General features: G+C 43.7%; 1 protein-coding gene across 1 annotated transcript in view; it reads right to left on the bottom strand.

The window, feature by feature from the left end:
- Positions 1 to 15,484, bottom strand: part of OPN5 (opsin 5) — a 76,988-nt gene extending 61,504 nt beyond the window's left edge. The window contains exons 1-2 of the mRNA XM_044292016.1: positions 15,355 to 15,484; positions 11,274 to 11,393 (exon numbers count right to left, since the gene is read on the bottom strand). Of these exons, the coding sequence (XP_044147951.1) occupies positions 11,274 to 11,393; positions 15,355 to 15,484 (250 nt within the window). The remainder of the gene's footprint in view (positions 1 to 11,273; positions 11,394 to 15,354) is intronic.
- Between the last annotated feature and the right edge of the window lie 8,201 nt (positions 15,485 to 23,685).

Genomic DNA, 23,685 nt, shown 5'->3' with positions numbered 1-23,685 from the left:
CCCAGCTACAGCACTAAGGACAGATTTAGCGGGATATAAATTTGAGGCCTAGTATTTAGGCGCTGGGTGACAGGTATGGGTTTAGTGCCAGAATTAGACTTGGAAATACACAGTAGCGGGTGTGTGTGAAGTTATTCTGAATGACCCAATGTGCACCTTGAATATTATATACCCTTTTAGGGATAGATTTCAAATAGCTCTGATATAGCAGAAACCACTAAATTATGAAATTGCTAAATTGGGAATTGTATTTCAACCCAGAACAAGAAATGTGCTTGAACGGACACTAAATAACTCGCCCAGCTACAGCACTAGGGACAGATTTAGCTGGATATAAATTTGAGGCCTAGTATTTAGGCGCTGGGTGACCGGTATGGATTTAGTGACAGAATTAGACTTGGAAATGCACAGAAGCGTGTGTGTGAAGTTATTCTGAATGACCCTATGTGCACCTTGAATATTATATACCCTTTTAGGGATAGATTTCAAATAGCTCTGATATAGCAGAAACCACTAAATTATGAAATTGCTAAATTGGGAATTGTATTTCAACCCAGAACAAGAAATGTGCTTGAACGGACACTAAATAACTCGCCCAGCTACAGCACTAAGGACAGATTTAGCGGGATATAAATTTGAGGCCTAGTATTTAGGCGCTGGGTGACAGGTATGGGTTTAGTGCCAGAATTAGACTTGGAAATACACAGTAGCGGGTGTGTGTGAAGTTATTCTGAATGACCCAATGTGCACCTTGAATATTATATACCCTTTTAGGGATAGATTTCAAATAGCTCTGATATAGCAGAAACCACTAAATTATGAAATTGCTAAATTGGGAATTGTATTTCAACCCAGAACAAGAAATGTGCTTGAACGGACACTAAATAACTCGCCCAGCTACAGCACTAAGGACAGATTTAGCGGGATATAAATTTGAGACCTAGTATTTAGGCGCTGGGTGACAGGTATGGGTTTAGTGCCAGAATTAGACTTGGAAATACACAGTAGCGGGTGTGTGTGAAGTTATTCTGAATGACCCAATGTGCACCTTGAATATTATATACCCTTTTAGGGATAGATTTCAAATAGCTCTGATATAGCAGAAACCACTAAATTATGAAATTGCTAAATTGGGAATTGTATTTCAACCCAGAACAAGAAATGTGCTTGAACGGACACTAAATAACTCGCCCAGCTACAGCACTAAGGACAGATTTAGCGGGATATAAATTTGAGGCCTAGTATTTAGGCGCTGGGTGACAGGTATGGGTTTAGTGCCAGAATTAGACTTGGAAATACACAGTAGCGGGTGTGTGTGAAGTTATTCTGAATGACCCAATGTGCACCTTGAATATTATATACCCTTTTAGGGATAGATTTCAAATAGCTCTGATATAGCAGAAACCACTAAATTATGAAATTGCTAAATTGGGAATTGTATTTCAACCCAGAACAAGAAATGTGCTTGAACGGACACTAAATAACTCGCCCAGCTACAGCACTAAGGACAGATTTAGCGGGATATAAATTTGAGGCCTAGTATTTAGGCGCTGGGTGACAGGTATGGGTTTAGTGCCAGAATTAGACTTGGAAATACACAGTAGCGGGTGTGTGTGAAGTTATTCTGAATGACCCAATGTGCACCTTGAATATTATATACCCTTTTAGGGATAGATTTCAAATAGCTCTGATATAGCAGAAACCACTAAATTATGAAATTGCTAAATTGGGAATTGTATTTCAACCCAGAACAAGAAATGTGCTTGAACGGACACTAAATAACTCGCCCAGCTACAGCACTAAGGACAGATTTAGCGGGATATAAATTTGAGGCCTAGTATTTAGGCGCTGGGTGACAGGTATGGGTTTAGTGCCAGAATTAGACTTGGAAATACACAGTAGCGGGTGTGTGTGAAGTTATTCTGAATGACCCAATGTGCACCTTGAATATTATATACCCTTTTAGGGATAGATTTCAAATAGCTCTGATATAGCAGAAACCACTAAATTATGAAATTGCTAAATTGGGAATTGTATTTCAACCCAGAACAAGAAATGTGCTTGAACGGACACTAAATAACTCGCCCAGCTACAGCACTAAGGACAGATTTAGCGGGATATAAATTTGAGGCCTAGTATTTAGGCGCTGGGTGACAGGTATGGGTTTAGTGCCAGAATTAGACTTGGAAATACACAGTAGCGGGTGTGTGTGAAGTTATTCTGAATGACCCAATGTGCACCTTGAATATTATATACCCTTTTAGGGATAGATTTCAAATAGCTCTGATATAGCAGAAACCACTAAATTATGAAATTGCTAAATTGGGAATTGTATTTCAACCCAGAACAAGAAATGTGCTTGAACGGACACTAAATAACTCGCCCAGCTACAGCACTAAGGACAGATTTAGCGGGATATAAATTTGAGGCCTAGTATTTAGGCGCTGGGTGACAGGTATGGGTTTAGTGCCAGAATTAGACTTGGAAATACACAGTAGCGGGTGTGTGTGAAGTTATTCTGAATGACCCAATGTGCACCTTGAATATTATATACCCTTTTAGGGATAGATTTCAAATAGCTCTGATATAGCAGAAACCACTAAATTATGAAATTGCTAAATTGGGAATTGTATTTCAACCCAGAACAAGAAATGTGCTTGAACGGACACTAAATAACTCGCCCAGCTACAGCACTAAGGACAGATTTAGCGGGATATAAATTTGAGGCCTAGTATTTAGGCGCTGGGTGACAGGTATGGGTTTAGTGCCAGAATTAGACTTGGAAATACACAGTAGCGGGTGTGTGTGAAGTTATTCTGAATGACCCAATGTGCACCTTGAATATTATATACCCTTTTAGGGATAGATTTCAAATAGCTCTGATATAGCAGAAACCACTAAATTATGAAATTGCTAAATTGGGAATTGTATTTCAACCCAGAACAAGAAATGTGCTTGAACGGACACTAAATAACTCGCCCAGCTACAGCACTAGGGACAGATTTAGCTGGATATAAATTTGAGGCCTAGTATTTAGGCGCTGCGTGACAGGTATGGGTTTAGTGACAGAATTAGACTTGGAAATACACAGTAGCGGGTGTGTGTGAAGTTATTCTGAATGACCCAATGTGCACCTTGAATATTATATACCCTTTTAGGGATAGATTTCAAATAGCTCTGATATAGCAGAAACCACTAAATTATGAAATTGCTAAATTGGGAATTGTATTTCAACCCAGAACAAGAAATGTGCTTGAACGGACACTAAATAACTCGCCCAGCTACAGCACTAGGGACAGATTTAGCTGGATATAAATTTGAGGCCTAGTATTTAGGCGCTGGGTGACCGGTATGGATTTAGTGACAGAATTAGACTGGGATATGGCCAAAAAATAAACAGACTATTGCTGGTTAAATGCACTTGGTGTGACAGCTTCACCCTGATGTAGGCTTTAGCCAAAAAACAACCACACCATTGAGGGTTAAATGCACTTGGTGACAGGCGCAGCTTGCCCCTGATTTAGTATATGGCCAAAAAATGAACAGACTATTGCTGGTTAAATGCACTTGGTGTGACAGCTTCACCCTGATGTAGGCTTTAGCCAAAAAACAACCACACCATTGAGGGTTAAATGCACTTGGTGACAGGCGCAGCTTGCCCCTGATTTTGTATATGGCCAAAAAATGAACAGACTATTGCTGGTTAAATGCACTTGGTGTGACAGCTTCACCCTGATGTAGGCTTTAGCCAAAAAACAACCACACCATTGAGGGTTAAATGCACTTGGTCGCAGCTTGTGCTGGCGCACCACAAGACACAAAATGGCCGCCGATCACCCCAGAAAAATGTGACTGACAAACGGTCTGTGCAGCCTAAAAACAGTGAGCAATTGAGGATCAGCAGCTCAATGATCCACAGCTGCAGATCGATCAGTTAATCAAGTCCTTTGGAGGAGTTAATCTGCCTAATCTCGCCCTACTGTCGCAGCCGCAACCTCTCCCTACGCTAATCAGAGCAGAGTGACGGGCGGCGCTATGTGACTCCAGCTTAAATAGAGGCTGGGTCACATGGTGCTCTGGCCAATCACAGCCATGCCAATAGTAGGCATGGCTGTGATGGCCTCTTGGGGCAAGTAGTATGACGCTTGTTGATTGGCTGCTTTGCAGCCTTTCAAAAAGCGCCAAGAAAGCGTCACAAAAGCGCGAAGAAAGCGACGAACACCGAACCCGAACCCGGACTTTTACGAAAATGTCCGGGTTCGGGTCCGTGTCACGGACACCCCAAAATTCGGTACGAACCCGAACTATACAGTTCGAGTTCGCTCATCCCTATCTATAAGGTCTAAGGTGGTCGAGAAGTTTATAGGTACAGTACATCCCTGATTGTCTATAGTGGTAAAGAGGAAGATATGTACATCCTTGGCGATCTATAGTTGTGAAATGGAAAATATGCACACTCCTCATGGTCTAGAGTGGTGAAGAAGTTAATAGGTAGAGTACCTCCCCGGTGGTCTATAGGGGGTGAAGAGAAAAATACTGCATGTAAATTCCTAGTGTTCTACTGTGGTGAAGACATCCCTAGTATGATTAATTCCATTTCTAGATGTCTGGTTTGGCAAAGTGATTAATTGGTACATGCCTAGTGGTCTATGGCAGTAAAATGGAAAATACTGTGTGTGTGTGTGTGTATATATATCTCTAGAGGTGTAGATTGGTGAAGGGATTATTTGGTACATAAAATATGGTCTATGGTGATAAAGGGGTTGTTAGGAACACTCATGGTGGTGGTTATGGATTTAACTCCACCTGCTGGTCTAGGGAGGTGAAGGGATTAAATAACTAGGGTCCAGTGGTGTCCATGCCCATCCCATCTTCCTGACTTGAACTAATTTTAAATATTAGGGCACTAGGTAGATAGGACCATGTGATTGTGTGGGTGTCTCATTTATATACGTAGATGCACTGCAGAGTTCCCGGCTGCAAATGTTGGCAAATGTGTCACTAGTGTAATATAAGTGACTCCGTATCAATGTCACAATTAAAATGTATAGAAAGCTCAGCTCAGCAATTCCCTCATCTACACACATCCATTCTTCATTAGCTACAGTGAGAACAAAAATGAGGTTATAGGTATGTAATTCCTCTATTCTTCACTAGATGGCAATATTGTACTGGTTAGTTATTCACTATAGCACTCTAATATAATCCTTTGTAATAATTACTAGAACTGACCAATATATTATATATTTTTTTTTTAAATATATTTTATTAGTTTATAATACAAAAATTCATATCCATATTACAATTATAATATTATAAAATCCTACAGTCCGTGAAATTTGTAATTTGCAACATGATTAAGAACAATTTCATACAAGTATCCATGCTTATGGAGACATCAAGAATACAAATGGAGATCTCACTTGCTGGGGGAAATGCGGGATACGTCCGTCATCCACAGCCTAATACGGCAAAACAAACACACAAAACATCCCACTTGACATGTTGTTGTCTATACAGGGGAAAAAAAAGGTAAGGGGCCCGCAGCCCGGGCGGCCTCCGGGGAGCGAGCATGTGCCCCGCGCTCTCTCCCCCGATCATGGGCAAGAAATTGACAGGATTGACAGCCATATCACCATTCATCCGATACTCACATTAACCGTACGTAGCGGGCCTACTGCAATCTTTGATCGCAAGCATTTCATGAAACAAGTTTGGGGGTCCAGCAGTCTTCTTTCGCAGTGGAAAAGAAAACTCTTACATATTTTGCTGCCTCATCCCCATATAGTTAGTTTAGGAGTTTAATGCCCGCCTTAACCGTACCACACATATATCCACCTTAGTGTCTCACATATAAAGGGACTCACCTTGAGTATCACTCGGTGATCACCGGCATTTAGGGAAGATGTAAACATGAGCACTACCTAAAACCGGCTCTGTCCCGCTGAGAAAACACCTCTTGGTGCCCATACAACGTGTGTCATATCCCTGCCTGAAGTCGAGCCGCATGTCTGACAGAGAGAGCCGCGTCCCAGGGCACACCCAGTCGCCGGGCTGACCAATATATTAAGTTCACAAGGAGATCTAAAGTCACTGGAGAGGCCTCAAAAATATCTGTGGTTGCAATAAACCATTCTGATTGACTTCTTGCTGTATTTAATATGTAAAATCCAGATGGAAGGATTGCAATGTTATTATAAATGACTGGAGGAGAGGATTAAACTATCTCTGGCCATAATAAATTGAGTAAGACACGTTAGACTATTTAAGGAATAGACTGCATAGGCCAATGCCTGTGTAAGAGATCATGCATCCATATGTGGTATCGGTTGGTAATGCAGTGTTACTTCGATACCTCCACGTAATGCTGAAATAGCACAGTGAGTGTTTTTTTAATATTCTTTGCTGTTGCTGCCTTAAACAAATCAGCTAGGCTCCATCAGAAGCCAGAATGACACTAATTTTACCACCCATGGAAGTAAATTTAGACTGCGCTGGGTCTCAGGTGGTCACAATGATGTCATCACGCCAGGACACAGAAGTCACAACTACTTCATAGCGACCGCTGGTACCAGGAGGCAGGCAACTCAGGTGAGTATATTTTCCTATGTCACTTTGAGGCAATACACAGAAGCTAGGGTGGCCACTCAGGCCACCACGAAAAGACGGACTGTAAAACCCCCGCCCCTGGCTCTGCTAAGCCACGCCCAATCCGGTTAGGCCATGCCCTCTCCCACTCCGCAGCCGACGGGGATTTGAAAAATTGAGGTAAAATCAACTTCATGTCAGCTGCAGGGATGGGAGGGAGGGTGACTTTCTCCCTGCAGCTCACGTTCAGACAGCACAGGGCTGCTGTCTAAGAGTGAGCTGTTCAAAAGAACATCCCTGTGTCCGTCCAGGCCCTGCGCCTGATGGAGGACAGGGAGTCTGAAAACCGGACTGTTCTGCCTAAAACCTCTGGCCACCCTAACACAGGCAGTATAACTACTGGGGACACTACAAGAGGACATAAGTACTGGGTGAATACAGGGGGAATTATAACCAGTGTTCCCTCTAAGCTGCGCGGGTGCGCGACCGCGCAGCAACTATTGTGCCTCCGCTCATGTCCGCTCAGCACCCGCTCACCCTGCCGCCGGCAAAATGCCTACACTAATGCCCACACTAATGCCCACACTCAAGATGACGTTTTCAATACGACCTGTGACTGAGGCTCAGCGTGGCGCCGCCTACACATATTACCGCTCTACTGCTGCGGCTCCTCCTTTTTCTGACCGGAAGAGGAGAGAGGAGGACTGGACTGAGCACGCAGCAGCCAGGCGAGGTAACGTCAGCGGCGTCATCTTAGAGGCTAGAGTGGTTTTACTGTCAGGGTAACCCATTGGTAAAAGCTCAGCAAAGACATTATTTGAACTCATGGGTTTTCACAAGGGCATAATAGACTGCGCAGAAATGTATCCATCTGAGGCTCGGGGTCCAGGGGCCCCCTGGGAGTCTGGGACCCCACATACTGCAGCAATATAATACCATGGGATACCCCAGATCACACAGGGTTGTCAGACATTAACCCCTCACACTTCTTAGCTTTTCTTCTTACAGACTCTTGTTATTTGGTTTAGCTGATACACTCGAACATGTCCACAGCTGTGGCTGCGTTACATTTACAGCAGGTTACACTTGTTTCATCCTTTTGGTTCCTGGTGCTGCCCTCCGCTATGATGCCCTCACCTAAAGGACCCTCATCTACAGTGCCATCGCCTATAGCACCCCATATACAGTGCCATCACCTGTAGCATTCCCATCTACCATGTAATTTAATCTTGCCAAGAACAACAGCGTGATGGAGCTATACATTACCGTGCTAAAATGAATAGCACTATAGATGACTACAGTATACATTATAAGCCCTGTACCATGCTGTACAATATACAGTATAATCCATACACCATAGTGTACAGTATAATCCCTGCCCCATGCCGTATGATATACAGTATAGTTCATATACCACTGGGCTTATGCCTTTTGATCAAAACGTACCCTAATGCCTCTTGTACAGCATGTAGTATGGGGGGCTGTACACTTTAATATTGCACTGAGAAGCGAGTTTAATTAGCTCTAAGCATAGCATTGTGGATGTGCGATCCAGTTCTGTTTCTCCCCTTGGTATGCACCATGCTGTACAATATACAGTATAATCCATACACTATGCCGTACAATATACACAATAACCCCACAGTGTAGGTGTTATACCGTATATTATACAGCATGGTGTATGGATTATAATGCATATTGTACAGCATGGTGCATACCAAGGGGAGAAACAGAACTGGATCGCACATACACAATGCTATGCTTAGAGCTAATTAAACTCGCTTCTCAGTGCAATATTAAAGTGTACAGCCCCCCATACTACATGCTGTACAAGAGGCATTAGGGTACGTTTTGATCAAAAGGCATAAGCCCACTGGTATATGAACTATACTGTATATCATACGGCATGGGGAAGGGATTATACTGTATACTGTACACTATGGTGTATGGATTATAATATATATTACACAGCATGGTGTATTAACTATACTATATATTGTACGGCATGGTGCAGGGATTATAATGTATTCTGTATAGCATGGTGCAGGAATTATACTGTATATTACATAGCATGGTGCAGGGGTTACACCGTATTGTACGGGATGGCACAGGGGTTACACTGTATGCTCTTTGATGTGACAATTATCCTAGGTTTTCCTATCGCCCACCTTCGATGGCGCTGTGCCCAGCTCTGAGCTGACCCCGCTCAGCAGCTGCCAAGGCTTAGAGGGAACACTGATTATAACTACTGGGGCCACTAGTTGGGGACACTATAACTACTGGGGAGCTATAGAGTGGCATTATTACTACTGGGGGCACTACAGGGGGACATTGTAAGTACTGGGGCATTCTAACTACTGGGCCACTACAAGGGGACATTATAAGTACTAAGGCACTATAGAGGGGCCATATTACTACTGGGGGCACCATAGGAGGACATTATAAGTACTGGGGCATTATAACTACTGGGGGCACTAAAGGGGGATACTATAACTACTGGGGCACTATAGAGGGCCATATTACTACTGGGGACACTACCTGAGGATGTTATAACTATTGGGGAATTACAAAGGGATGTTATAACTACTAGGGAATTACAACTACAGGGGGCACTATAAGGGGGCATTATCAGTACTGGGGCACTATAGGGGGCATTTTCAGTACTGGGGCACTATAGGGGGCATTATTACTACTGATAGCACTTTGGATGGCCTTATTACTACTGGGGGCTCTTTGGGGCATTATTACTACTGGTGTTACTATGAGAGGCATTACTATTATTATTAGGCACAATATGGAGGGCATTACTAATAATTAGGGCACTCTCAGGGAGCATTATCACTCTAGGGGGCACTATTAGTTATGAGGGCACTAGAGAGAATTATAATTGCTGGGACTTTTGGTAGCACTATAAGTATGTGGGGGACTATCTATATGGTACTGTTATTTATGCACTAAAGTATTTGGAGGCATAGGGCAGCACAAGGGCACATTATTGGGGTAGCTACAGGAAAACACTGTTGAGGCACCAGCAGAGGGGCAGATCATGTAGCTGAAAGGTCATGTGGCTGAAAGAGGTCATCATGGTGGTCTGCTCCCAAAGGAGAAGATAAGGAAAGAGAACATCTACATCAGAGGACACATCACTGCATATAATAGGTATGTAGTGCTGTATATTCCTGTATGTTTGGTAGCACTGAATCTAATTCCCATCCAAATATGCCATTATCACCAAGCCAGGGGATGCACAAACATATTTCACATTCACCACACAACTAATGGGCCTGTCTGTTTTAAAATGACAATTTACAATGGACCTCAAGAAAATGTTATCTCCTGGCTTGGAGGACCTGACATGTCCATTCTTTACGCACACACCTCATTGATTTCAATGAAAATGATGTAATATTTCATTTCCCTTGTGGTGGCACTGCAGGGGAATTGAACACTCGCTGGCAGGTTCCCCTGCCTTTTATAGATGACATGACAGCTAGCAGTCTCAACAGCAGGAAAATCCGTGATTGTCATATTATCAGGGGATCTTGCTTACCAATAGGAATTCTCTAAAGCGGCATCCCCTTAAACGGGGCTGACAGAGGCAGATAATTGCTCTGAGATTAGATATGTTCTCCGTTCCTCTCAGAGCTTTGACTATCTCATTCCATTCTCTTAATTACTAGACAAATTGCTTAATAAACTGACAAATTAGCTTGTGTTCCTCGGAGACAACACGCTGGTCGCATGAGCCGCTGTGCTCGGGTGATGGGAGGTGAATATTGGATCAATAGAAGTCACAGACCTTCTGACAATGCTGTGATCTCCGGCTTCATACTGACTTACTGCACGTGACCAGCGCTGAAATAATGAATTCAAGTTAGGAGGACAATGTCATTTAGCTGGGTGGTGGCTCTCAAGATCATCCTGTTAAATGGCTTGGATTTTCTATAAAAATGTACAATATAGTAACTATGTAGGAGTCACGTGAACATCTTGGTTATTTAAATCCAAAAGAGTGAATTAGCTCTCTTCCCCCCTCTCCCAGCAGGAAATCCCAGCACTAATTGGCACTTGAATTGCATCTCCCTAGCAAAGAAAAATCGTGTCTCTGCAAAGGCTTGTGCGTATACCATATTATGGCACAGTGCAGCCTTTAAGTTGTACGAAGCTATAATACGGGACCAAAAGAAGTCTACAGGCCATAGACTCAAAGCCAGGGTCAGACATTCTCACTGTCCTCTTCCCTGGCCGTGTAATCCCGCGCATGTGCCGTTAATCTTCAACTGACGTATGACAGTCAGAATCTCAGCATCAGGGAAAGCCGAGAGATGTGCTGCGCATGCGCTGATTGAAGATTCACGGTGCATGCGTGGCATCACAGGGCCAGGCACGATAACAGTGAGCTGACAGGGATGTACTGCGCATGCACTGACTGGCGATTTAACAGGACATGTGTGCAATTACAGGGGCAAGCAAGAGAACAGCAATAATGCCGGGCCCCGTCAATGAAGGAGAAGGGGGAAAGGCAAAGGTGAAAAGCAGAGCAGCTGAGGTGCTCCAAGCTATTACAACCTGATCCTTGGTATCATCTGAATCAGCAGGACCAACCATACCAGGCAGTTTGCTTGATTCAATAGGGTTGCTCCTGCTGGCCGATGCTTTTCAACCAATCGTTAAACAGTGATTACCTGAAATTCCCAGGTCAGAGATGGCTAAGTTTATGGTCATGATTTCCGCTGGTCTGAGCTTCTTCTTTCTCCTACAAGCCATAAATAATACATATCCGTTCCCAAGCGTAGATAGGACGCCTGAAAGAGGAAAAAAAAACATCTGGTTCCTGAAATAATTACTGAAGACATATATAGACTAGACCCGTGTCATAACCACATAAGTACAGCAGTAGGGAAAGACCATATCCAAAGTTAATTTTTTTGTTCAGTGGTTTCCGGATAAATTCGATTCGCTGCGACGCCAAATTTCTTCACTTTTCGTGGTAGCAAATCAATTTAACCTGAAATAGTGTCAAAAACAAAAAGAATCATACTTACCAGATCCATTTGCCCACAACGGGCCGACCGCTGCTATCTTGCTTGAAAATATTGCATGAAATCCCACATGCGGTGATGTTTCCGTGCCAGATCTTCAAGCAAGATGTCAGCGGCCGGCCCGTTGCGAACAAATGGATCGGGTAAGTTGGATTTTCATTTTACACTGTTATTTACAACAGATGCCGCGATCATGTATGAACAAGGTATCTGAGGGGTATAATGACGGGGAGAGGAGCAATCACCGCTCCCTGTCATTGTACCCACTGCTTACAAAGAAATGCACTTCAGGGCAAAGCAAATTTTTTTTGTAAAATTTGGCGAAGCAGCCGAATTGAATTTTCAAATACTTTGCTTCATCTCTAGATATTTCCTTCAGGGGGGCAACAAGTGACCTTGGAACTCTATACTGAAATCTAGAGAAGGGCTCCAGTTAGACAAAGCATAAGCATGTACCTAAATACACATGAGAATAATTATCACTGACGAAGGCTTTGGTAACGAGACATCAAGACTCCTCAACCAAAAATTCTGCATAATTTGCACAGCTTTAGTGTGACTACTTTAGAGTTGCGAAAAAACTGCTAAATCAAAACACAGCCACACATGACTTAGGCTACATTCACACGACCGTTGTGCGTTGTGCGGTCCGTGTATGTTCTGCAATTTGCGGAATGGCACGGACAGCCTTTAATATAACTGCCTATTCTTGTCCGAAAAGGGCGGACAAGAATAAGACATGTTATTTTTTTTTTTCCGGGAGCCACGGAACGGAGCAACGGATGCGGATAGCATACAGAGTGCTGTTCGCATCTTTTGCGGCCCAATTGAAGTGACTGGGTCAGCACCCGAGCCGCCAAAACTGCGGCTCGGATGCGGACCAAAACAACGGCCTTGTGCATGAGGCCTTACACTGCGTTTTTTGACTGCAAAGTCATGCACAACTTTGGATTTTGGGTGACTGCCGTATCCCGGTTGTGTCATATGCCACAGTCAATAGATGTCCATGTAGTAAGGAGACCAAAGTGGCTGTGTAGCTTTCACCTAAATACATGCAATTGTAAAGTAGTACAAATTAGTACAAAGTCAGAGCACTCATAGCTTTGCCCACAAAGAGCCGAATTGTGCCTTTTGAATCTGGGTTACATTATCTCCTAGGCTGACCTAGTTAATTTTGGGTGGAGTTGTTGATTGCTTAGCCTTTTTATTTGCAGGCTTTTTTCTTGTGGTTGCTGGGGATAGTGTATGCTCTGTGCATTTCTTCCCAGATTCACTACCTAGGTCTTGTCACAACCTAGGTTGGGATTTATCAGTGTATCTTGGCATTTGTTGTCCCTTTTGTTGTTGTTGTCTGCAGCGAAGTTTGAGGTTGGTTTCTGATTTGCTTTGACTGCGTTGCTGGGTTGTTTGCAGAGCAAGATCATTTCATGACATCTTTATTTCCGTCCACTGTCTTTCATCTGTTTGCAAACTGAATGTCATTACATCCCGCTTCTACCGCCTGTGGCCCTTGGGTTGGAGTTCATTTCAGTATATTGTTGTCTGCCAGTATTGATACCTTACTTCATATTTGTTGTTCGTCTGACTGTTGTGTAGTTCAGCCGTACTGTAAGTCCTGGGGGTATCTGAGTGCGGGGAGACACTGTTAGTACTTGGGAAAGGTGGCTACTAGTATTGAGCGAAGGAAAGATTTGATTCGCCAGAAATCCAAATTTCTTGGCGCTTCATGGCAACGAATCCATTTTTCCTGAAATGACAATGTCACTGTTGACGGAGCCGCGCCCGCCTAGTGTGATGAGGCAATGACGTCACAAGTCAGCGCACAATAGAATTGGCACTTTTTCTTCAATCAAGATGGCTGTGACAGCCTCTCCGCGATCAAGTGGATGAGGTGAATATGTATTTTTTTTAACCCCCTGATAGGCTGAATGTGACTCTCAGATACCACGATCAGCATTAAAAGTGGCATCTGAGGGGTTAAATGGGGGGCGACCCTTCCCTGTCATTGCGCCCGCTCCATACAATGAAATTCGATTCTTTGCGAAGTAATTTGTAACAAGTCGAATTTCTTGCAAAGCAGAAAAAAAATCTATTTTTTTAAAACTTTGCTCATCGCTAATGACTGCTGTCGGTGAAGTCCAGTTCTAAGGTCTTGCGAACATCCAGCGTTGTTAGAGTTGGAAATTGGGGCAGAATTGGGGGGGGTTTAGAAGAAAATATGGTGTGTTAATCATAGCAATTACCTGTCACTTACCTTCCTATTATGAAGCTAAAAAGGACATCAGCAGAAAGTAATAATGCTACAAGCTAGAGGCAATTCCATATGGCTAATGTTTCTATTGCGAGAACATAATACTCTGTGAATAGACTATACAAATAAAAGTTTACTTAACGACAAAACTAAAGAGAGCACATCCTCAACATGTAATTATTCTAGTGGAAACCCTTTCCTCACCCATGGCAATAAGCAGTGGACCTAGGCTACATTCACATCTCTGTTAAGGCAGAAGAACTGACTACTGGAATTACTGTATCCGGCTTAGCCGGACATCGCCAGGCACCACCGTATCTCCGTTGACTATAATAGGATCCAATGGGGATCCGGAGGGTTTCCAGCATAAATGTCGTCTTTTTGCAAACAAATACTGCTGCATTTAGTGCATCATATTTGACATTGAGCCTCATTTGCCAAGTGGATGCCCAAAAACTCAAGAGTGTCCAAGTCAGCTTGAAGTTTATGGACAGTCGCCATAGATTTATGCTTGTGAAGTAAATCCCAGCAAAAGCTCCATTAACTGTATGTCTGGTCTTAGGCATCTGATCAGCTTTATATATACCATGCCCTAACCATCGGGCAACCTTTCCGACTTCTAGACAATACCTTACTGCTTGTGAGGAACAATCGCCGCCTTTGGGGTGATGGTTGAAGTGCATTGTCGGCTCCAGTGGTTTGCTCTTCTGGGGCTGTGGAATTAGCCCAGTAAGGGAAAAAGTGTTGTGAATATAATGAGCGGGTCCAACAGCCACTCCTATAAAATTTTCCTACGTGACAAGAAGACTAGATATGAGAATTGTGATTAGTCATTACTGATTATAAAGAGTGTTTCTCATTCTAGGTGGCTGTGTATTATGGACAGACCATTGATTTCAATAGAAAAAAAATTGCAGTACCCCTTTTCCCCTGTAGTGGCAATGCAGGGAAGCTGGAAACTTGCTGCCAGATCGCCCTACAGATTACATCTCATGGACCAGGAGCAGCTAATTTTCAGGAGATCCATCTAACAAAAAGGCAATGTCCAATGCGGGAAGTGTAAGAGGTCTCAGCTGTACTGGAGAAGTTGCTTGGAAGAATGGTAAAGCATGTATGTGATTTCTAAACCAATCTTTTAGATTTTCAATATCCATAATGGCCTACAAGAATGAAATTCTTCATGGACTTCCTATACTTGTAATACACCAACATGAAAGCCCATCGCAAAAAGAGCATTGCGCATGGACATGCTTCTGCTCAACAGCACACAGTGTGGCTAGGCTTGGAATTGCACATAAATGCTTGGTGATACTTTAGCTTAACTTGATGCAATGAAATGCAATAAAAAGTTAACTCCAAGCAAGTGTGTCTGTAGTACAAACATTAACTTCCAAATTCCTGAATCTATGTTGTACTGAAGAGTTTGCATAGTGAATAAAGCAAGAACATGGCACAATAGCATACTTGACTTACCAATGATCAGCAGGTATAACCCAGCAATAATATCAGCTTCTTTTGAAAGCTTAGATTCAAACAGGTCTTCTTCCCTGTTGTATACCGGGATTAAGCCCTCATGGGTGAAGAACGTTTTATTGTTTGCCATCCTGCTTTACATGTCAGTCATGCCTGCAGAGAAAAAAAATGGCAAGAAATTAGGGAACAGAAGCAGGATCAGACTACAGAGGGTTTGTTTGTAGTCTGTAACCAGGGAGACACATTGTCTGCGTAATGAAATAGTATTAAGGTTATCTGAAAGTTGAGTCATTTTCTACTCTAATCTAGATGTATGGAACAACAAAATACATAAAAATATAAAATTAAAAAAATCACTCCCTTCATGTTTTATTACCTCTGCTGTTATCGTTGCAAACACAGGTCATATCTTTAGTAAGGAAATAACTTAAAGTGACCACAGCAAAAAGTTATCCACTGTACTATTTCCTCTAGTCCAGTCTTTTATTCGCCTTCAAGAGCCCTATTTTTACAGGACCATATTATCAATTTTGACCTGGTGTCCACCGAAATAGATTCATAATACTTCAGAGCTGCACTCAGATTTACGCCACTTTCTTTTGCAGCCAGTTGGAAGGTTTGTTGGCATACACACAGTTAATAATCTATCTTAACTCCTATAATTTAGAAGTTTACCCTACAACACATGATTGCACACTGGTTAGTGTAAAAACTACTGTTTCCTGGAAGCAAAGCTCAGATCAAGCCCTATTCAGATATTAACCAATACTTGCACAGACAGCAGTATCTTAAAGGGACTTGGATAATCCATCTCAAGGGACCATTGATGATCAGGTGTAAACTGTTGCAGAACTCAAGTTTCAAATTTCACTTCAGCGCCTCCACAGGATACATGAAGTGTTACATAGTTGTTATTAAATTAAATACTTGCCCAGGAATAGAAAACCTGCTCTTGCACAATTAGAGATGGTCTTTTAAAATTAGAAGCCCCAATTTACTCAAAATTCACTTATGGAGTATTTGGTATTTCAGAATGGATTTTCTAAATGGAACCAACCCTTTAATACAAAGCAGTGTTTTTTTTTAAAGATCCTGTGTGGTTTTAATACTTGGCAGTCAGTCACGTTTTTGTTGGTTCCATTCATCAGGGTATGGCAACTAACAACAGATAATCTTGATTTGGCAATCTATGGATTTATAGGATAAATTAATATTATAATATTGTAGTAGCATCCTCCAGGAATAATGGTACATATACATAAGTCCTCCGTGTCTGACTGCTGGAAGGCCACTAAACCTTGAAACTCTTTGTTCTTGACATCAGATGCTGGAACCCGTAGCAAATCTCTTTATATCTATTTTAGATGTTCTTTCATACATTGTAGGACATGTTTATAGAGGGATTTAGAAAAACCAAGCAAGAGCGCTGGAGATATTGACAATCTATAACCAGAGTAACACACTTCTCGTTTCCTGTAATTGTGTTATGTTCTTCAGATTGTGTCATCAGAATTAAAGAAAACTGGCCTCACCAAAGAACATCCCAAGGCTATTAATTAAAATGTCAAAGAAAAAAAAGAATCCTATAATATTTGAAGAACAGTAAGACACAGATGTCCTATTGACTTTTGGATGTTCTCCCTCAGGTTATCAGATGGTCTTCAAAATTGCTTTAATTTCACCTGCGAAAAAATTAAGTTCCTTTAATTTATCATTTTAATTTCATTTTTATAATGTATTTTTGGATTAATTTGCAGGTCATGTCTCATGTGTGCACTGGTTCCCTGCTTACACCTTATAATTATGCCCGCTAGGAGACAAAGCTCTGGTCATCAGAACTAGCCATACAATCATTGATAATAGGATCTTCTTAAAGATTTAAATTTTTACTATTTTTTCATGGTGGTTGTTAAGTGGTGGACCTTCCATATAGCAAGGTCATGCCATGTAGGTGACGGATGGGGTGGCTTGGTATTAAGTTTACCACTGAGTGACTATGAAGACTTTAAATCTCTAGTAGTAATTGGAGGTCTCTAGACAGAAAGCCACGACCAATGTTGTCCACCATGTTGGTGCAGCGTACATCATGATTGGGTGCAGACACCTGAAGCGGCAGCAAGGAAATTAAGGACTTCTGTGCTGTTGTACTTACTGATACATCGATAATTTAAAGACAATGTGATACCAGCAATGGATACTTGTTTGGCCAACAGGTACTTCCTGCAACCTTCCATGAGCATGCATGTTTATTTCAATGGGAAGAAGTAGACAAGCTATTTGCCAGACATTTTTCCAGCATGCTTGATCAACCTCAACCCTTAACCCTAAATCTGAAGTCAAAGAACACTGTCTACAGGCCAGTAATGGCTAACCTCCGGGACTCCAGCTGTGGTCAAACTACGACTCCCAGTCTGCTCCATTCATTTCTGGAGTTCTGAAATAAGCCAAGCAAGTGTGCATCTTGGGAGTTGTAGTTTTACCACAGCTGGAGTGCCAGAGGATAGCCATCACAACTATAGGCTAATGTGTACTGGCAGCTTTATTTGCCCAGGAGCTGACTTGCCAATGTGATAAAAGGCACGATCCACCATGTTACCTGCTCAGCTCATGGACATGGATTTAAAGATAACCTCCTCGAACATGTCTGTTTTAGTAACTACTTGCATTTCACATGAAATAACAATTTTGGAGTATTCATTCTTATGACGCTCTGTTGTGCCATTCCTCTATTATTCCTTCAATATAAATTTGTGAATAAAGTGCAGTTTGCAGTAGAGGTCAAGCTAGCTCTTAACAGTTGGGGGGGGGGGGGGTCATGCACAGTCTGGCACTGGCAGCACTGATTGGTTAGTGTCAGACTGTGCAGGGACAATCCCCTAAAGTGGTAACACCCATCTGGACCTTCTTTGCAAACTGCTGGCAATTCATATTCAATAAAGGAATAGCACATTATAGAGTCATAAGAATAGATGCTCTGGAATTGTTAATACGTGGGAAATTTAAGTAGTTACAAAAACAGCTATGTCAGGAGAGGTGACAGGTCGTCTTTAAGGTGGAATTGCCAATAGGGATAAGACAGAGACAGATCGTAATCTAATGTCACTGGTTCACATGATACATTGCAGTAGTTAAACAGAGGAGGTGACTGACGGCAATAGGAAGAGACAACATCTATCTTATGTAGATTTGGTCCCATAGAGGTAATAGCTCCTAAATCTAAAGAATGCAACTGCAACATATAAAGCTACGTAATCCAGAGACGGATGTGTACATAGTGGGGAAAACTGGACTTTTTTGCTGGTTACATATATTGTATGGAGAGTATCACTGACATTACAATTATCTTCTCGGCCAAAAGTCCAAACCAACAGTATCACTGACTGCTATATAGGAAACTGGCCTATTAAAATGTAGCTTTTATTATTCTCTTGATAAAATATATATATATATATATATATATATATATATATATATAAAAAGAAAAATGATGGCGGCACCAGAGAAAACACAGAAAGGGTGCTAAGTCCAGGGATGTAGCAGCTTACCCCGTCGAAATAAGGATGAAACACGGACAGCACTCCAGGTAAAAAATGGTGGTGTTTTATTCACCCATGTGGATGGATAAAACACCACCATTTTTTACCTGGAGTGCTGTCCATGTTTCATCCATATATATATATATATATATATAGTGATGGATGAACATCGGCCAGGACGATACGCGAACGCCTGTGCGCGATCAAATGTACGCGAACTGCGCGTTCGCATCGCGCCCATTGACTTTAATAGCAGGCGAACCTTAAAAACTATCAGGTCATATTTTTGCAGCCAACAAATACAAACTATGAGTGCGCAAATAGCCCCACAACACGGGCAGTGACATACCAGAGGGGGATCATTGGCAAAAATTCCCACAAAAAATATGTATTTTAACTAGGGGCCATTTTTATGCGTCTTAAAGGGAAACTCTCAAAAATGTGCCCTGCTGGTGCCTAGAAATGTTTTATTTCCTATCGGTTTGATGTATACAAATGTGCAGCACTCCACGTTTTTGTATCCTGCAGAGTCCATGAAAAAAATGCAAACATTAACCATTTTTTTTTTCTACCATGGAACTGTATGGTGAACGGACGCCACTGTACGGCATTAGTCTGAGGCATCTGTTAACGCATACATTTTTGGTATACATTAAATGGATGGCAAAAATAGGATGTGAACCCAGCCCTAGTGTCAGAATAAGCGCCAGTACACAGCGGAGCAGCGTGGCAGACAGGGGAGGCCGCCATGTACTGACAGAGCGCTACCTGGTCCTGGTGGTCAGGGATGAGGACAGTGTTTCCCAAGGATCATTTTCTACTGGGAAATACAGGGCACAGTATAATACACTAGAATCTATGTAATATAAAGATATTAGCCCTACCCCCGAATAATAATACAATTAGGGGGTCATTGATTATATAGAAATACGTCTATGTTAGGTGTATTTCTGACACAGAATGTGGCGCAAAGGTCCTTAGCACCGCAATCTGCATATTTTCCCGCTCATGCCAGGTTTAAAAAAGGATAGCATGGGCAGGGAAAGGGATACAGTTATGGCCATCCAGTTATTAGATACCACCGCCTTACCGTGACCGGATAAAAGGGTATAAGAGGGCACAGTACAGGGAATGACTAGGGGCACTGCACAGGGTGTGGTAAGAGGGCACAATGCAGTATATAAGGGGGCACAGTACGGGGTGGGGGCACAGTCACATGACCCTGTGACATTAGAAGGTCCTTATAGTGAATGCGGTTCATACTCCACCATAATGAGGGGCAGAGGAGTGAGACAGGGGTGTGATTATGTGACTATAGATAAAAAATGTAACTGTCGGCCAGTATAGGCCCCAAAAATTAGGCATTTACCTGACATAAAAGGCCTTTTATGCCGCTTTATATACATAAGGCAAGGACCATTCTTTGTTCTGGGTGGTGGCGGATATGTGTGGGCTGGCATGAGGAAGATCAATTAAACGTGGTCGTCACAGGTGTTGAATTCCTCTGAGATCCATGGCTCATTCGTTTTTAAAAATGTGAGGTAGTCCACACTGTCGTGAGCTAGGCGAGTGCGCTTATCGGTCACGATCCCCCCTGCTGCGCTGAACGTCCTTTCGGACAGGACACTCGACGAAGGGCAAGCCAAGAGTTCCATGGCAAATTGTGCCAGCTCTGGCCACAGGTCAAGCCTGCACACCCAGTAGTCCAGGGGTTCCTCGCTTCTCAGAGCGTCCACATCGGCCGTTAACCCGATGTAGTCCGACACCTGCCGGTCTAGGCGTTCCCTGAGACTGGATCTGGAGGGCGGCTGTCGATGTGTTGGCTGCAAGAATGATCTCACATCCGAAGTGACCAACACATCTTCAAACCGCCCTCTTTTTGCAGGCGCAGTAGGATTGGTACCCGCACCTGTTCACTGTGGGTGGAAATTCCTTTGCTAGTGCCTGCAACAGCAGAATGCAGCATCTCTCGCAGCAAGGCCTGGAAATGCTGCATTCTGACAGTCCTCTGTGATGCTGGTAACATGTCGGCCATTTTGTGATTATACCGGAGGTCTAAGTACGTTGCCACCCAGTACAGGTCCTTAACCTTTGTGCTTTTTATATGGGGGTGCCTCTTCAAACACTGGAGCATGAAGGCCCCCATTTGCACTAAACTAGAAGTGGTAGAGCACCCTGGCTCCTGCTCATCGCTAAGGAGAATGTCGTCCTCGGTCTCCTCCCCCCAGCCACGGACAACACAAGGGATCCCTGAAAAGTTTAAAGCCCCCCCTCAAACCCTGCTCTTGCTGCTCCTCCTCCCCCCAGCCACCATCCTCACCTGACTCCTGTTCAGACTCCTGATGACTTGTTTCAGATGGAGTAGCCTCCCCTGGGAACTAATTCAGCATTGCGACTTCCACATCTTCCTGCTCCTCGACGGCTTCATCAATGATACGACACAATGCACGCTCCAGAAAGAAGGTGTAAGGTACAATGTCACTGATGGATCCCTGGCTGCGACTAACCAGTTTGGTGATCTCATTAAATGGCCGTAGAAGTCTGCATGCGTCGCGCATGAGCAGCCACTGGCACGGTGAAAAGAAACCAAGCTCCCCAGAATCTGTCCTGCTGCAGAGTTCGTACAGGTAGTCGTTAATGGCACGTTGCTGCAGGAGCAGCCTACCAAGCATATACAAGGTGGAGTTCCGGCGCATCGGGCAGTCACAAATCAGACATCTGACGGCCAGATGGTGTCACCGCTGAACGTCAGCAAGGCGAGCCATGGCCGTGTAAGATCTTCTAAAATGAGATTTTCCTAACCTACCGCAAAACATCCTGGACCCCAGGGTATTTGGCAAAGAATCGCTGCACGACTAAGCGACTAAGTTCAGGACGTGTGGCATGCATGGCACATGTGTAATTTTGCCCTGTTTCAGCGAGCTCAGCAGATTGGCACCGTTGTCGCACACCACTTTACCAACTGTCAAATTGAGCGGGGTTAGCCACTGATTGGCCTGTGACCGCAGAGCTGAAAGCAGTGCAGGACTGGTGTGGCTCTTGGCTTCCAGGCACAACAGCCGCAGCACAGCATGGCAATGTCTCACCTAGCACGTCAAATAGGTTTTGGGGGGCTTGGGGGTGCAGCGGAAGAGGCGGTAGAAGTGGAAAAGGAGGAGTCAGCCGTGGAGGAGAGAGAGGATGGAGTAGGAGGAGGAGGAGAGTCAGGCCTGCATGCAATCCGTGGCGGTAACACCAAATACACACGGGTGCCAAGGGTAACATGCTTGATGGCCGTCAGAAGGTTCACCCAGTGGGCAGAAAAAGTTATGTACCTTCCCTGCCTGTGTTTGCTAGACCACATGTCTGTGGTCTGATGCATCTTGGCACCGACACTGTGTGCCAGAGATAAATTAACTTGCCGCTGAATGTGGCCATATAGTTAAGGAATGCCCTTCTGGGAGAAATATTTCCTTCTGGGGACCTTCCATTGCGGTGTGCCAATTTCCACAAATTTTCTAAAGGACTCCGAGTGCACCAATTTATATGGCAGTAGTTAGCGGGCTAGGAGTTCCGACAAGCAAGTGGTTAGCCGTTGGGCAAGAGGATTATCTGATAAACGCGACGACTGCACAGTGGAAGGTGGAGTGGAGAACAAATAGAAGGAGAAAGGAGAACGAGAAGTAGAAGGAGAAGAGACAGGACGTGGAGCGCCGGGAGTGTGACTTTGTGGGTTCTGACGGCATTGTTCCCATTGGGCTCGGTGATGGGAGGCCAGGTGCCTTCTTAAGACAGTCGTCCCTAGGTGAGTGTTGGGCTTACTGCGACTTATGCGTTGACAGCACAGGCTACAGATGGCAGCACTATTGTCAGCAGCTGACACGTTCAAAAAAGCCTACACTGCGGAGCCATGTGCCGGCGTTCTGGGAGAGCAAGATGTGACTGTGCATGTTGGATGGCTCGCTCCAGATACATTTGCAGTCTGCTTTTTGCCTCCTGTGCACTGCGAGTTCTGCCTGCTTCTCCTCCTCCCTATCTGCTGCTCCATCTCTCCCTCTGAACTACCCTCTTCCTCTCTTGTGGGCACCCATGTGACGTTCATTGACACATCATCATCGTCACCTTCACCACTGCTGACATTAGCGATCTTGGAGTAGACAGCAACAGCGGGGACCACCCTCATTGGGTTGATCTGGGTACTGTCCTTAGACCGTTGGGTGGCGGCCATTGCTACCTCCTCTTCCTCATCCGATGCAAAGAATGGCTGCGCATCAGTAAGGTAATGGATGGGAAAATAATTCCTCTGACTCGAGTAGAGGGGTTATGGTGGTGGTGGTGGTGGTGTCTTTGGGGGTGCACACAGCAGAGAGTGAGGATGGTGCAGATTAAAAGGATGAGGAGGGTGCAGAAGCAGAAGGCCGAGTGAGCCACTCAACCAACTGTGGTGCGTCCTTTGACATAATCGCACGCACCTTCTCCAACTTCCCACTTAGGCTCCGGCCTGGTGCACCTTCCTGACCCCTACCACCCCTGCGGAACGGCCTGCCTCTTCCTCTGCCTGTCATTTTCAAAATGATCCTGTGCCAAAGTCCCTAGAGAAGAGCAGTATTTGTGGAAACTGATATATGGAAGGCCTCAATCAGTTGTTGAAGCAGGTATATCAAAACCAGCAATCTGTATTTTGTGGACGCAGGTATATGGAAAACCTCTACCACTATTTTGCGGAAGCTTATATATGGCAGGACTCAATCAGTTGTTAATTTAAGCTGGTATATCACCCTCAAGCAGTAATTTTGTGGACACAGGTATATGGAAA

This window comes from Bufo gargarizans, chromosome 4 (assembly GCF_014858855.1).
Source record: "Bufo gargarizans isolate SCDJY-AF-19 chromosome 4, ASM1485885v1, whole genome shotgun sequence".
Lineage (NCBI taxonomy): Eukaryota > Metazoa > Chordata > Amphibia > Anura > Bufonidae > Bufo > Bufo gargarizans.
This window is presented reverse-complemented; position numbering and strand designations above follow the sequence as displayed.